Raw genomic sequence first — 14,069 nt, forward strand, 5'->3', positions numbered from 1 at the left:
ACGACGAGAAATATCAGGATCCTTCTGGATCGTTGATACATAGCATGTAACCGAGCGATCATGATGACTTGCAAGATGTTTCGGTCAACTCAATATCACAGGCCTTGTGATTGCACAACTCACCACACAGCATTGGAAATACCACAATGTTCACACAATCCCACATGATGTACACTATCCGGCCTGAGGTATCCAGTTAGTTATCAGGCTCAGGTGGATCCCACACTCCAAACACACTCACACCTGTGGAATTCATAACAGTGAACGAAGAAGCTGGTCAATAATGACACTCACCCCTACAGCGCGCCGTGGTCAATTGGACGGGAATAGCAGGCATCGGTGAAGAAGACTCACTGCATTCGTCAACGAGACCGCCGGAATACTGGCTGTATGCCGCAGGTCAGAAGAAACGAACAATCTCAAAGTGAGAAGACATACCCAGTATGTCGAGGCTGAGTGTGAGAGATGGTCGATTAGCACAACATCAATTATTTGACCTTCTGAACATACATGATAAATAATACTCCAAGATAGCGCACCTAGGTTATTGTCAAGTCAGCACAACTTCACAACAGGCAAGATACATACACTCAGATAGAGGACGGTCATGAGGGACCAACGTTGCCTCTGTCGCAAATCAATGGTGTTCTTCTGACGTGGAACTCTGCTCACCCAGACCAGTTCGACCTACAAAATCATTCTTAGTAATGAGATGGCGGCTCCGGTCATAGCATCAACATACCTCTTGTCCAAGTGTAAGGGCTGGTACTACTTGTATGAAATGAGCCATTCTTTAATGCCATTATCATGCTCACCCCAATCATACGTCACTCCAACACAGGCGGCAACTGCAAAACCACAGTCAAGGTAAGATTGAGACATCAGCGTCAACATCTGCTCTTCACGAACTTGCAAAATAGCTGCCAATACGATATGAATTGATGAGTGGCCAATAATTAGGGTCGTCTGAGACCAGGGTCATACTGCGAGAGGATGGATGCGAGGGAGCGGGGATGTTGGCGGACAAACGACGATGACATTCGTACTAGATATACTACCCTTCCCGCCCGCCGTGTGCACAAAGTACTAGCTAGTCAGGATATCTCGAAAAATTCACGATTAGCTAATGTAAATTCTGTCAATGACCGGCGGGCCGGAGAACCCCGGTTCTCAACATCAGCAAATGTGCAGGCACCTGGCTGCACCTGGTGAGCACCTGAATGACCTGGCAGCAACCTGGATGACCTGGCAACCTGGTAGGTGTTTACTTCTCACACATGACAAACTGAAGTTAGAGCAAAGATGTTATATTAAAATATTGTGTATAGTGCTACTTCATCATCTGACAATCTACTTCTACATCCAGGCACCTGGCCACACCTGGTGAGCACCTGAATGTCCTGGTGTTGACCTGGATGACCTGGATGACCTGGTGACCTGGTGACCTGGTGACCTGGATGGCCTGGTGATCTGGTAGGTGTTTGCTTCTCAGTAGTGCTAACCCTCACTATATATTTTATTCTCATGGTAATATGTTTTTGTATAACACCTGGATTTAAATAAGAAGTCAATGAGTAGGTTATAATGAGATCTGGGTATTTGAATAGTTTGTCTCATAACAATGGATTAAATTTCACAATATAAAGGGACTTGAGAAATGGTATATATGTCATTTTGAGTCAGGGAGAATAAAGCTACTATGGTGAAATGGTAAGTATGTTGTTGTTGATAATTAATTCTGACACCATGAGGTCTCAAGTTCAACTCCTGACATTGGCAATTAAAAGTGTCAAAAATGCGCAATCTGGTAGTGATCTGGTACCAGTTATGCCAATCTGGTCATGGCAGATTCATCTGGAGCCAGGCTCGAATCTGGTTGCCTGATAGCCTGGAGCCAGACTCTCCAGGCTATCCAGGCCCCTCTGCACATTTCCTGATGAACTGCAGGCAGGTTCGGGGTGCGTCTATGAAGTCACGAGTCACGACGGGGGCATGAAGTCCTGCGGTCAGCGGTGGGTAGCAGCAGCCCTAATGATGTCTGTGTGGTGTGAGTTTTGAGTCTGCAACTCCAGTAGAACATGTACATATGATATTGTAAAGTACATTCATTTGCACTTAGTTCACACATCTATCTACAGGCATGCGAAAAATTGTTTTTGAGGACAAAAATGTATTGGACAGCAAACAGGTGGCTGAGGACGCGTCGTGGCGCTGTTGGGGCGCCGCAAATGTGCATGGCGACGCTGTAAAGCGCCCATCAAGTGCGGGACGCGAGATTTACACCGCCAAGTGTCGGTAAGGCCCGAACCGAGGTAGTGAGAAACATATATATATTCGCAATGGCCCTCCGGGCATACCTGTACCCTTTGTCTGTTGTGTCGTCTGTCCTCTAATGCCGAAGCGCATTGGAGAGGTGAGCGAAATGATTCAATTTTTTTTTCAGTGAGAGACACAGTCTGGGTCGATTGATGCTGACTGTCGGAGATTTCTATTTTTGGTTGGCGGTCCTTAAAATGAATTGGAAGCCCTCAATTTGCCGGCGGCATTACAACTCGCTTGGAAGGCAACCCGAAAATTTTGGAAGCCGCTTGAAAGCGACACCAGGGGGCTTCCAAGGCGGTCCCAAGACCATTCCAATTTAAGAGCAAATTGCAAGTCAAATATCAGTCACATGTCCTTCCAAGGCCTTAAAATCATTGCGTGTGGTTGAAATCAATTTTTTTTAATTGCAATACTATCCAAGGCCTTAAAATCATTGCGTGTGCTTGAAATCAATTTTTTTAAATTGCAATACTATCCAAATACATAATACAATCGCTACTGTAAATAGGTATTGCAACATTATAGACTCAATACCCGCGTATTGTAAATGCGAATCCTAAATACATCAGCCGCATCAGCAAACCGTTCCGTCAAACGAAACGAAACGGAGCTGGGCGCGGACCTTGTCGATGTGGCTTGCGAGGCTGGTTTGGGTCTCATGTAGCTCTGAGCGCAGCTCAAAGGAGGATCAAGACACTCACATCCTGCGAAGAGTGGGCAACGACATGGATCAGCATAGCTCGAGCTCAAAGGAGGATCAAGACACTCACATACTGCGAAGAGTGGGCAACGACTTGAGTCAGCATGACTCGAGCTCGAAGGAGAAAGGCCAGGGTGCTCTGGGGGAGGTGCAGGGGTTCTGGGTTTGCGGGTGCGACAGATGCGGGTGTGTGCAGAGGTGGTCGAGGCTTGTTGTGAATGCATGGGAGGAGGTGCAGGGGTTCTGGGTTTGCGGGCGTGGCAGATGCGGGTGTGGGTGCAGAGGTGGTCGAGGCTTGTTGTGAACGCATGGGAGGAGGTGCAGGGGTTCTGGGTTTGCGGGCGCGGCAGATGCGGGTGTGGGTGCAGAGGTGGTCGAGGCTTGTTGTGAACGCATGGGAGGGAGCAATTGGGGGAAGTGTGGTAGGTTTTGGGCTATGGGGAAGGGGGATAGTCAGTATGTAGGAATAAAGAGAGTGGCGGGGACAGACCACTTACACCGAGCCACTGAGCGTGTCGTGAATGTCATTCATTGAAGAGCTCAGGGAGTGCAGTTCTGCGCCAGTGTCATGGCTCTTCTGGAGTTCGCCTGGATGTTGGGAGGAAGAGAGGCGGATGTTGGGATGGCCTCTACGTGGGCAGCGACTTTGTGGTGGATGGTGGTCTTGTTGTCTTCACCGATAATGTCGATACCGAATTCCTGCAGGGGGGTTGGATTCAGATGGGTCAGACAGAGGGAAATGGGGCAGACATACCAGAGCTCGCGGCTGCCAGCGCTTCCACTGATACATGTTGCTTCAGGGAAATTCGTCGGCTGCGCAGGTGGAATAGGTTGTGATGTCGAAGGCATTGGGGGCAATGCGCCATTCTGTTGAGAAGATTGCTGAGTGACAGTGGCGAAGGGAATCCATTGGGACATGGTAGTCGGAATGTAAGTGAATGAGAGTGATTCCAAAACATTCCAAGTTCGGTTATTGTTTGGTACTGTTTAATTATTATTATAAATCATTATGTATTGAATTAATGGCGTCAACATAGACATAGCAATGACAATGATTGATTCAGATGGCTGAATTCTTGTCCGAGTCGACGTCGCTCTGTTGATTCGGATTCAAAATCTCTACTTAGTTGTATTGTAGTTGCATGTCTAGCTAATGTCACAATCAATGGATTTAAGATGATGCATTGCGTGAAAATTTAACCAGCAGACAATTCTATTTGAAAGTAAGGGATTGTCCAGGTATTGAATTACAGGTAATAACAATCGTTGAGCGCAGGATGAAGACAGTCTACTTAGTGATCCTTGATCGGCCCCTTCACACACCACTGCCACTGACTACTGACAACAAAACCTCAGGTTCCTTTCCAGGAGCTTGATCCTCCGGGTCAGCACTGGTAGTAGTATTAGTATCATTGGCGGCCTTGCCCTTCCGCTTTGGCTTTGGCCTTGGCTTCGGCTTCTGGACAGCAGGTGGTTCCAGCTCGTCCTCATCAAGTACTGGCTGCGCTGCAGGTGGTGGGTCTCGACGACCGTCCTCAGCTAAAGCTAAACCTTGCATGGCGGCAGAGATTGATTGGGGACCGGGTATAGCAGGAGGTGCAGCAGGAGGTGTGGCAGGAGGTGCAGCGGGAGGTGCAGCGGGGGGTGCAGCAGGAGGTGCAGCAGGAGGTGTGGTGGGCGCCTCTGAATCGATGACAGGGCCAACTGCATCTAGTTCTGGTAGTTCGCCTCCGGTTTCCATTGCGTGCTCAAACATTTCTTCCCAGCTGTCCTGTGGACCGCTCGAGTCGTGTGAGGGGTCTGAACCGAGGATAGTTGAGGCAGAATGAGATGTCGCAAACAGCGCGTTGTTGAAAAACGTGAAGACCCCGTTTGCCCAGGCACCTCCGGTTAGCAGCGATTGTCGGTAGTAGTTATGGTAGTCTTTGTATGGAATCCGGGATTTGTCGCCGACTTCAACCAACTCTTTGTCGCCGGATAGGACAAATATAGCCTGAAATGCGTAAATATCAATGTTCCGCAGTGTAAGAAGAAGAAGCGTACAATAACGGCTGCTGCTGCGATGAGGCCAGGTGTTACAGCGCGTAACTCCCATATTTTGGCCTTCGTTTTTGGAGTGGGGACTGCGTTGGCAGCGAGTGAAGATCGGCCAAAAAGGGATGCTTTCAAGACCTATGAATGTGATTCAGTTTAGTGGAATTAAAGGAAGGGAAGAACCTACATAAACAAGCTTCGATGTTTTCAGAAAATCATCTCTGGCGAGACGGTCTGGACGCGGGAAAAGAACTGGAGCAAACTTGGTATATATGCCTTGGGGGTTGAGGAGCAGAGTTCGGCAAGCTGGCTCTGTGTCCCGTGCGTAACCTCTTATGAAGAACTTGGCATCCAGACTGAAAATCGCTGCTGCACATGACTTGATGTCTGAGAGCATTTCAGCGCGAACATTATTGACACCTTTCACAAACTGGAAAGACGGTCAGTTGATTGAGGAGGGTCTCAGATTATGGCACATACATGGGAGCCAAAGTTTTTGTGAGCCATCATATTGTGGTCGACTGGGGGAATGAATTGGAAAATTTCGGCTTTAACGCCATCCTGAATCGATAACGGTGAGAGCCACCGCTCCTTGCTCGAGAGGTCGATTCTGGGAGGTGGCCCACGCAAAGGGAAGATAGACGTTTCGACCCATAAGCAGTGCGTGACAGAGAACTTGCGTCCAAGATTTCTGATGCTGTCTTCCTTGGCGGCGAGGGCAAGGTCATTCTTGGTTAGTTTCGTCTTCCGACCTTTTGAAACTGTTGCCTCAAGCAAAGCGTTCTTCTTCAAAGCCTCTCGGTACTTCCCGCGCATGTCCAGAAGAAGTCTTTGCGCAAGTTCAAGTGCCTATAGTAGATATGTCAATGATCACTATCACAAACATTTGTCCGTATGTAACGAAAAGACGGAATTAACTTACTTTGCGAAGATCTTGAGTTGATGCGTTAGCAGCAGGGGCGACAATTGCATCGCGAATCCGCAATAAGTCTGCATCATCATTTGAATCTGAATCATCACCATCAGATCCGTCTGTGTCACTGGAGTTGCTGTTGATGTCTTCAATTTCTCGCGTAAAGTCTTCGCCTTGCTGAATTGGACGCATAATATCAGTCTCAGTATTAGCAGAGAGCGCAGTGAGGCAGAGTCGAAGAATGGCAGACTGGAGTCTCAGTCAGTCGCACAAGCTTTAAATCAACTCTCGCATTGACATGCGTTATGGGGGCCGTCGCAACGTTGACTGTAATGCGTGACATTGTTCTATTAGATAAAAACACACACCTTAGACTTGTTTAATTCAGACTGCAGCGTCGTCTAGATCGTGTCAGAATAAGACCCGTCGGTTGATGTAATAAGGCAACAGCATCAGCATCAACATCACACGCACAAATTAAATGGAGACTCATCACATCAGGCATGCACGTCATAGTGCGGTGCGTCATTGACATGTTGCAGGACTGATTCAGATACATAATATCAGTTATGCCAATGATACCCTGTGTGATGATATTTTGCGGCTTACCTGAATACATAATACAAGCATTGCGTGTTACAGTCCCCATGCAGAAAGCGGAAATGAATCATTGACAGTGCTGAAGGTACCCGAGCATCAACATGAGGCAGCAAGAACAGACCTGCAAAACGAGTCAGTGTCAAGTTCTGAGGGTGTTTGTGAAGAAATGTGGGAGCTTCACCTGGGAGTTAGACGAGGAGGGTGATGGAGGGCATATGCAATGAAATGCGGGAGTTTCGCTTGGGAATTTGAGGGTGAGCGCAGGTCGGTGCGGGGAAGGGCATATGCGATGAGATGCGGGAGTTTCACTTGGGAATTTGAGGGCGAGTGCAGGTTGGTGTGGGGAAGGGTATATGCGATGAAATGCGGGAGCTTGACTTGGGAATTGAGGCGAGTGCAGGTCAGTGCGGGGAAGGGCATATGTGATGAGATGCGGGAGTTTCACTTGGGAATTTGAGGGCGAGTGCAGGTTGGTGTGGGGAAGGGTATATGCGATGAAATGCGGGAGCTTGACTTGGGAATTGAGGCGAGTGCAGGTCAGTGCGGGGAAGGGCATATGCGATGAAATGGGGGAGCTTGACTTGGGAATTGGAGGGTGAGTGCAGGTTGTTGTGGGGAAGGGTATATGCGATGAAATGCGGGAGCTTGACTTGGGAATTGGAGGGTGAGTGCAGGTTGGTGCAGGAAAGGGTATATACCATGAAATGCGGGAGCTTGACTTGATAATTGGAGGGTGAGTGCAGGGTGGTGTGGGGAAGGGCATATGCGATGAAATGCGGGAACTTGACTTGGTGGTTAGATGAGGAGGGTGATGGAGGGTGTACACGATGAAATGCGGGAGTTTTACTTGAGATCTTGATGGGGAGGGGGGCATTGGATGGCGCAAGGAAACAGGTGGGTGATGAACCGGTACTACTGTAGCAAATGTCTGGTACGAAGAAACATGTCGGTATCAACATAATCAACAAGAAAATAATCTCCCTTGTTAGTGAAATTGGGGACGACCAAGGCACCACGAATGATGGAATGAAGGGTGATAAACTCAGACGAAGAGGTGGGCCGTGCACGGAGTCGAGTTAGTCGTAGTTCCCTATCCATACGCCGACGTGCCAATGGGCCAATTAAGGCATCCATGGGTAGGACCAGCGCAAGATCTAAAGTGTTGCTACCGACAGTGTGCTTGAACATGTATAATATCTGCACAAAGATATTTTTGTCGTGGCCATCCTTGTCCTGTGTGCGTATTAGGGCGTAGTCGCGCCGTTCTTTGCCATGGAAGCTTGGATTGCATCGCAGGTAGTCGGTAGCCAACTTCCAGTCAGCGGCAGACTCATAGTGCACTTTTAAGTAACGATGTTCATGGATCTGTTGATACACGCAAAGTCAGATTTGAATAACAGCGAGGAAAGATAATCACCTGGTCATGTGCTCTAAGTTTCAACCATGTTGTTCCATCTGGCAATGGAATGTTGTGGGAGGGAAGGAAGTGATTGAGAAATGTTGCGAGCTTCTTCCGGAACTGGTGAAAGGCGCGCGATGACTTGTTTTCTTCCTCCACTTGCGCAAAGCTTGTATGATTCTTGAGGGGTGAACCAATATGAAGATGTTCTTCAAACAGCTCGTCATCATCCTCATCCGTATCCTCGAGTTCATCCCGCGAGAGCAGGGCTTTGCGTCGTTCCTCATCAAGGTACTCGATACGGCTACGAATGAATTCGGAGACAACACTCCTATGGTCGAGCTCAAGGATCTATTAGTTAATATTACAGAGTCAGTGGTGTGGAGCGACTCGTTTGGAAGTTAGAAATGCCAATTAACATACCTGATCAGCGATATTCTTACGATTGGTCTGCCGTAGATACCACTTTTTGATTGGCCCGTGTTGCTTTTCATTGGGTCGAGTACTGAAGTTGCGGGCGGCGCCTTTCGCCATGATGTCATCGAATATGTGCTTTCCGGAATGAATCTTAGGAAAGTTCCAGTTTTTGATCGTGTCAGGATCGGTCTCTTTGACAATTTTGATGTACTCCTGAGATAGTGAATAAATAGTTAGTATATGTGAACTAGTCTCAGAATCGCAGTGGCACATACCTCTAAGCGGTTCTGAAACTCAAATACCTCAGCCCTCCCTGCAGCAATTGTGCTTTCGGTTTGGACCTCGAGTGAAATATACATGTCGATATGTAAGTAGCTTGCTATGCACTGCAGTAGCACATAGCCGGCTTCATCCTCTGTGTGCGTAAGTATGTTCTGGGCGGCGTACAATACTTGCTATCAGAGGAGCGACTTCATCAATACGAAGAACTGATAGCTGTAAAGTCACGGCGTACCTTGGAAATATCGCGAAGCTTGTTGCCATCGCTATATGTGATGTTAGTAACCCGATCGAAGTGGTTTAAATTGCGCCATCGCGGGAAGGCATCGAATCTGTGAGCAATTGATAAATAGGATTAGTCTGATAGTGCGGAGTGAGATAATAAATGATTAAAAACCCACTGGTCATCCATTTGTTTCTCAGCGCTGCGTCCAAGGGCCGCGATGCGCCGTTTGAGTTCACCAAACAAATGTTTCCATTGGCCCATGTGATAGACGTGCAAATGGTCCTGTGAAATCGTGTCTTGAGGATCGGAATTTGGGACACTCCAAAAGACGTTCTATAATGTAATGAGTTAGATGTGACTGTTAGTAGTACATTTAATTGGAAGCACTGACCGTAACAGGCCGCAGGCCCTGTTCTTTGAGTGCCTTTTCTCCAGCCGCACGGTCCCTGGTCCATAACTCCACGAAAGCCTTTGCATCGTCGGATGATCGAATCGGGTAAGTGGAAGCGTTGTCGTATAGCTTGTCCGAAGGGACAAGACAGATAGGGCACGGGCAGTGACAGTTGGTCCCTCGTATAAGCGCCATAACACATCTGTTGAGAGATTAAATCAGAAAACAACATCAGAAATTAGTACGAAATGAAGTACTGCTCTTCATAGTCAGCTGATAACAGCAGAATGAACGCATATAGCCACCTCATGATGCCATCATAGCACACATACGCATACCCCATCTGGGCATACATTATAATAGTTTCGAGTAGCTTGAAGAATGACTTGTGCCATACAACCCGTTTGAGATTGACATACGTGAGCTTGCCGTCCTCCTCAGAGTCATCAGGAACCTGCGCGAAAGAATTGTTTCGCCAGTGAAACTCGACGGAACTAAGATTCACTATAACTCACTATTGGTAGCCACCCAACCATTCGCCCACCACCGAGCCCATCAGTATTTCTGATACCAACGGGCAAGTTTCCGCATCGAGCGAACACCGGGTATGCCTTAACTGTGCCAGCAGAGGAGAGATGTGTTTTATCTGCGTATAATATAAACGCAAACGGCACGCCGTTTTCGGGCAAAGATGACTGTGATTCAAACATACGGAAAACGGCGTTACTTAGATACAAGTGAACAATAGTAGTAAGACATGGCATACTTGTACATTCCACCACCTATCTGCAGTCCAAGGTTCGTGTACAAAGCGCTCATAGCGTGTACCGTCATGCTTGTATAATCGCTGCGCATCCCAAACGAAATGGGGCATCAGTAAAGGGTCCTGTAGTAAGTCCAGCGCCCAATCCCACAATGGCCGCGTATACATGTTGTACTCGAGCTCCTCTCGCTTGTGCTGAACGGTGATGGTATGTTTCTCGAACTAAGGCAACCAATATGACTGCAAAGTAAGAACATCTTGTGATTCTCTCACTGGTGTCATTTGAGCGGCTGCCCTATCCCAGGCTTTGGAAACATCTCCATGCGACTTGAAGGTGAAGTTCGTTTGGCCGTCCGCAATCCTCCAGATGAGCCGCAAGAGCTCATCTGTCTGATTCTTGTTCAAAGCAGCGCCATGTGCGAGCTCGGCGAACTCGAAATCCGCGCGACAAGCGAAGGGTTGCCAGGGTTGTTCGTCAATGACGGGCAGCTGTGAAGGCTCTTTGTGTCCAAAAGTGGAGAACGTCTCCACAGAAGTCGCGCGGCCACTGTGCGGGTGGTACTCTGTCTTGAAGGTGTCGAGATTGGAGCGAGCCGAAGGCATAGTTGGGAGTGATGACAGGGTATTTGGAATAGGCGCGGTGCCCATGCTTGTATCTGATGCCGAACCTGGATGGTCTTAGAGGGGGGCGCATCAAGAGTCAGAGTAGCACATACGTTGGCGTGCATCTCCACTGACGCTCATATCGACGAGATCTGAACCACCTTCAGACCATGGATGCGCAGTAAAATCAGGTTGCTGATCTTGAGCGGGCAAGGACTCTGCGTCATCCAGGGCCGATCCCGAAGGGACCAACGCAGCAGCAGCAGCAGCAGAAGCTGTTGTCTGCTGCAGCTTCCTACGATTCCGCTGTTTCTCTCGACGCGCCTCTAACAATCATGCGATAAGGTATCAATATTATTAATGAGTACTTAAATTGATCAATGACCACGTACCTTTCCTTTGAAGCTCCTCCTCTACTGCATGCACTGCAAGTGCTGCGAAATCTTTATTAGCATTCTTCTTATCCCGTCTTCTCAAACAACTCTGTTCATGAGATTTGATCCCACGTGCTGCGAATGACCTGGTACAGTATTGACAATCAACTTGGTTATTGGTCGATGTTGAAGCAAGATATTTACGCCCCGGGTCTGCGTTTCTGTTTGGGGCCATCTAGCAGTACACAGATATACAGAAAGGCAGCTGAAGACACGATGATGGGAGGAGGTGAAGCCGAGGATTGATTGATTACCTTATTATTACTTAGACTTGTCAACGTCGAATCACACCACTGCTTGGAATCCAAAATTAGCATGTGCCTTGCTTGCAAGTGCCTCAAATTAAGTCACGCCCCCTGGGAATTCGGTCGCAATGCAGTTGGCAGGCACACCAATTGTGTCCCAATATAGAATGCTTCCAAGGCACCCCTGGGGATTTCCGACATATCTGTGTAATGTGTACTAAGGAGAGTGAGCCCGAGCTGCCCGACGTTCATGTTGTGGAATTACAAATTTTTCCGCCAACGCGTAGGCCGCGCCACTACTGTCTTCTTTCTTTTCATCACGCACGACCCCATGCAGCGCGGTGGCAAGCATCCGAACGCGATCACTCACAGGGTCTGTTTCTGAATCATATACGTCGATCTTCGGCTAGAAGCCGCTAGATCGAACAATGCCGCAGAGGTGATCTACATAGATTGATCAAGAACGGTCGGCGAGAACTATGTCACATTTTTAGCATCCCCGAGCAGTTTAATAAGTGTCCACTGTCAACACACGGGTCGGTGATTGTTGAGGACCATGCCATATGGTGCGGCCAGTTAGTTGTGCAGGTATGCCTTTTCAGAGTCCTACGCGTGTTTTTGCCGACGTGTTTCAAGGAGGTCCGTGCGATACTGCCATGGACCTACAGTGGGTCCTACGACAGCTTGAAACACGTCGGCAAACCCGCAGTTTCACCTGTAGCCGTGTGGTACCATCTAGATTCTACATTTACAGTGTGGGCACTGGGTTCCCAGTCACAGCATCCATCTTGCCGTTGTCAAAGCAGATTCAGAAGAGTTTGTTCTGGTGATGGACGCGGCGAGGCAACCTTCACCGCCTCTCGTTCACCATTAGTCCATATAAAATGCAAGAAACCGTCGCATCCCTTCCTTCAGTTTCATTCATTCTTCTTCCTTCCTCGACATTCTTGAGGAATCATGGCTCTCAGCACTCAGGGAATCCTTGCAGCAGTGACGATTGTAATGTATATACCCTTCCTGTTTACTTCGTTCAAGGTGGCGCGCAAGTACGGCATATGGCGAGGTGGGTGGACCTCGTTGCTGGTATTCTGCATCGGTAAGTCGTTTGATATCCAAGCCATACATAGCGTTAACTCTGTTTTGCATGTAGCGCGAGTATCGGCCGGTTCTTTCCTTGTCGCAGCGGAGTTTGTTAAGCCCGCGAACACTGGACTGTACACCGCTGGTTACATTCTAGAAGTAATTGCCCTATCTCCACTGTTGCTTTGCACGTCGAGTCTGTTGCGCACAATGTGTGTCGTCATGTTGCCATTTTTTTTTGATGGGATGGATTGACACTACCATAGTTCCGAGGAGCCTGATGACAAACCAGACAACACAGACAACACGATATTCCTCTTTCTTCAACTCTCCAACACGGCTGGCGTACTCCTGACTGTCATTGGTATCTCTAATGCGACACGTTCCAGCGCAAGTGCGAGCACCATGCGTAAAGCAGGTTTCCTCATCTTTTCTGTCCTATATGTTGCGCTTGTCGGCATTTGGATCTTTTTATGGACTAAAGTCCGCCTTGTCATGAAGTACCGCAAGCGGGTGAGTTTTCAGGAGCAACCGTTATATATCTGACTAATGTTCTTACGCTCTTTCTTCAGCTCCTGAAGGCAGTCTCCATCGCACTTCCGTTCCTGGCCATTCGGACGGTATACGGTGTCCTGTCCACGATCTCTACGAGCACGTTTACCTTTTCGACGAATTCCTCCGAACCCAGTACTAGCGACCTAGCAGAGTTCAACTTGGTCACGGGAGAATGGCAAATCTACCTCGTAATGGTCATGCTCGCGGAATATGCGATTGTGATCATCTACACTGTTGCAGCCCTCGTGCTGCCTCTCAACGACGATTACAAACCCCCAGGCTTGAATGAAGACGAGTTTCCCTTGAACAGGACTTGATCATCGAAGTGTCGATGCTATTAGGGTAGTGCCCAATTACGAAGCGGTGAGTCGGTTTCATGAATATGATGACACCATCCTCACGAAACGTCTATTATAATGATGTGATCAAGGTGTAACGAGAATTTATTTCAAGTGCGGGATCACGAATAAATATGTCAATGACAATTACGGATTCGACTGGGGGCAGTAGCCAACTGAAACTTCAGGACCAGGCACAGGTCGTCCTTGTGTCTCACATCGGACTTGGACTCAACTTGGACCTCACGCCATGCTTCATTTTTTTGCTTCACACATTCATATTGTCCCGTCTCATGTAGAGTACGTCCTCTCAGTCATTACTTCAGCCTTGGTCTCGTACCTTTACGTCCCGTTGTTATTTCCTTGTCCTTCCTCTTGGATTTTTCATTCGTATTTAAGACGGCATGTATTCTCTCTGTAGAATCACCACATCAGTAAACTACTTGGCGGTGTACAGTGTGCAAGCTCCACAGCTTGGTCCCTGTTAGCCAGTTCATCACAGTACTATCAGTTACCACAACTTCAGACAACCACCACTGTTCGGACAGTCGGTCACAGGGTAGTCATTCCAACTCCGCTTGACATTTTGGTGTTACAAGCCCAGCCTTGACTAAATTGACGCTCTGTGTCCTACAAGATGTTGAAGCTCTGACTCGCTGAGTGACAAAGCCGGTCTGTCACACTTCAACAACTATCTCAGTCATTTCTGCACCAATTTCGATGATTTAACTGTGTAGCACTATATAATAAGCGTACAATCATATGTAGTG

At 48.1% G+C, this 14,069-nt stretch overlaps 4 protein-coding genes across 4 annotated transcripts; 1 reads left to right on the forward strand and 3 right to left on the reverse strand.

The window, feature by feature from the left end:
* Positions 1-2,765: 2,765 nt before the first annotated feature.
* DEU56DRAFT_982235 (uncharacterized protein) lies at positions 2,766-3,957 on the reverse strand. Its single transcript, XM_041359882.1, has 4 exons — positions 3,777-3,957; positions 3,520-3,721; positions 3,093-3,456; positions 2,766-3,026 (listed from the first exon to the last, which is right to left on the reverse strand). Exons 2-4 carry the CDS (start codon positions 3,552-3,554, stop codon positions 3,000-3,002), a joined length of 426 nt encoding a protein of 141 aa, XP_041206002.1. The 5' UTR covers positions 3,555-3,721; positions 3,777-3,957; the 3' UTR covers positions 2,766-2,999.
* Positions 3,958-4,337: 380 nt separating this feature from the next.
* DEU56DRAFT_915005 (uncharacterized protein) lies at positions 4,338-6,312 on the reverse strand (the record flags this gene model as incomplete). The annotated part of the gene is made up of 6 exons (XM_041357690.1): positions 4,338-5,015; positions 5,066-5,194; positions 5,244-5,486; positions 5,537-5,905; positions 5,979-6,218; positions 6,268-6,312. The coding sequence occupies 6 exons, from the start codon at positions 6,310-6,312 to the stop codon at positions 4,338-4,340; spliced, it is 1,704 nt and encodes a 567-aa protein (XP_041206003.1).
* A 1,169-nt stretch (positions 6,313-7,481) lies between these two features.
* Positions 7,482-10,647, reverse strand: DEU56DRAFT_872433 (uncharacterized protein; the record flags this gene model as incomplete). Its single annotated transcript, XM_041355781.1, has 11 exons — positions 7,482-7,934; positions 7,987-8,319; positions 8,392-8,598; positions 8,661-8,840; positions 8,900-8,996; positions 9,066-9,223; positions 9,282-9,483; positions 9,539-9,735; positions 9,797-9,976; positions 10,048-10,266; positions 10,318-10,647. 11 exons carry the CDS (start codon positions 10,645-10,647, stop codon positions 7,482-7,484), a joined length of 2,556 nt encoding a protein of 851 aa, XP_041206004.1.
* Positions 10,648-12,283: 1,636 nt separating this feature from the next.
* DEU56DRAFT_741214 (uncharacterized protein) lies at positions 12,284-13,278 on the forward strand (the record flags this gene model as incomplete). The annotated part of the gene is made up of 4 exons (XM_041348862.1): positions 12,284-12,422; positions 12,477-12,618; positions 12,673-12,919; positions 12,979-13,278. The coding sequence occupies 4 exons, from the start codon at positions 12,284-12,286 to the stop codon at positions 13,276-13,278; spliced, it is 828 nt and encodes a 275-aa protein (XP_041206005.1).
* Positions 13,279-14,069: the final 791 nt, after the last annotated feature.

The sequence above is a fragment of the Suillus clintonianus genome (assembly GCF_016758775.1).
Source record: "Suillus clintonianus strain FC179 chromosome Unknown DEU56scaffold_62, whole genome shotgun sequence".
Lineage (NCBI taxonomy): Eukaryota > Fungi > Basidiomycota > Agaricomycetes > Boletales > Suillaceae > Suillus > Suillus clintonianus.

Bases quoted from the DNA above. Each gene is read 5' to 3' on its own strand.
- DEU56DRAFT_982235 (XM_041359882.1), bottom strand. From the start codon at position 3,554: ATGAATGACATTCACGACACGCTCAGTGGCTCGGT. The intron at 3,457-3,519 runs GTAAGTGGTCTG...CCTTCCCCATAG, and splicing joins GACACGCTCAGTGGCTCGGT to CCCAAAACCTACCACACTTC. The intron at 3,027-3,092 runs GTGAGTGTCTTG...CACTCTTCGCAG, and splicing joins TTGCCCACTCTTCGCAGTAT to GATGTGAGTGTCTTGATCCT.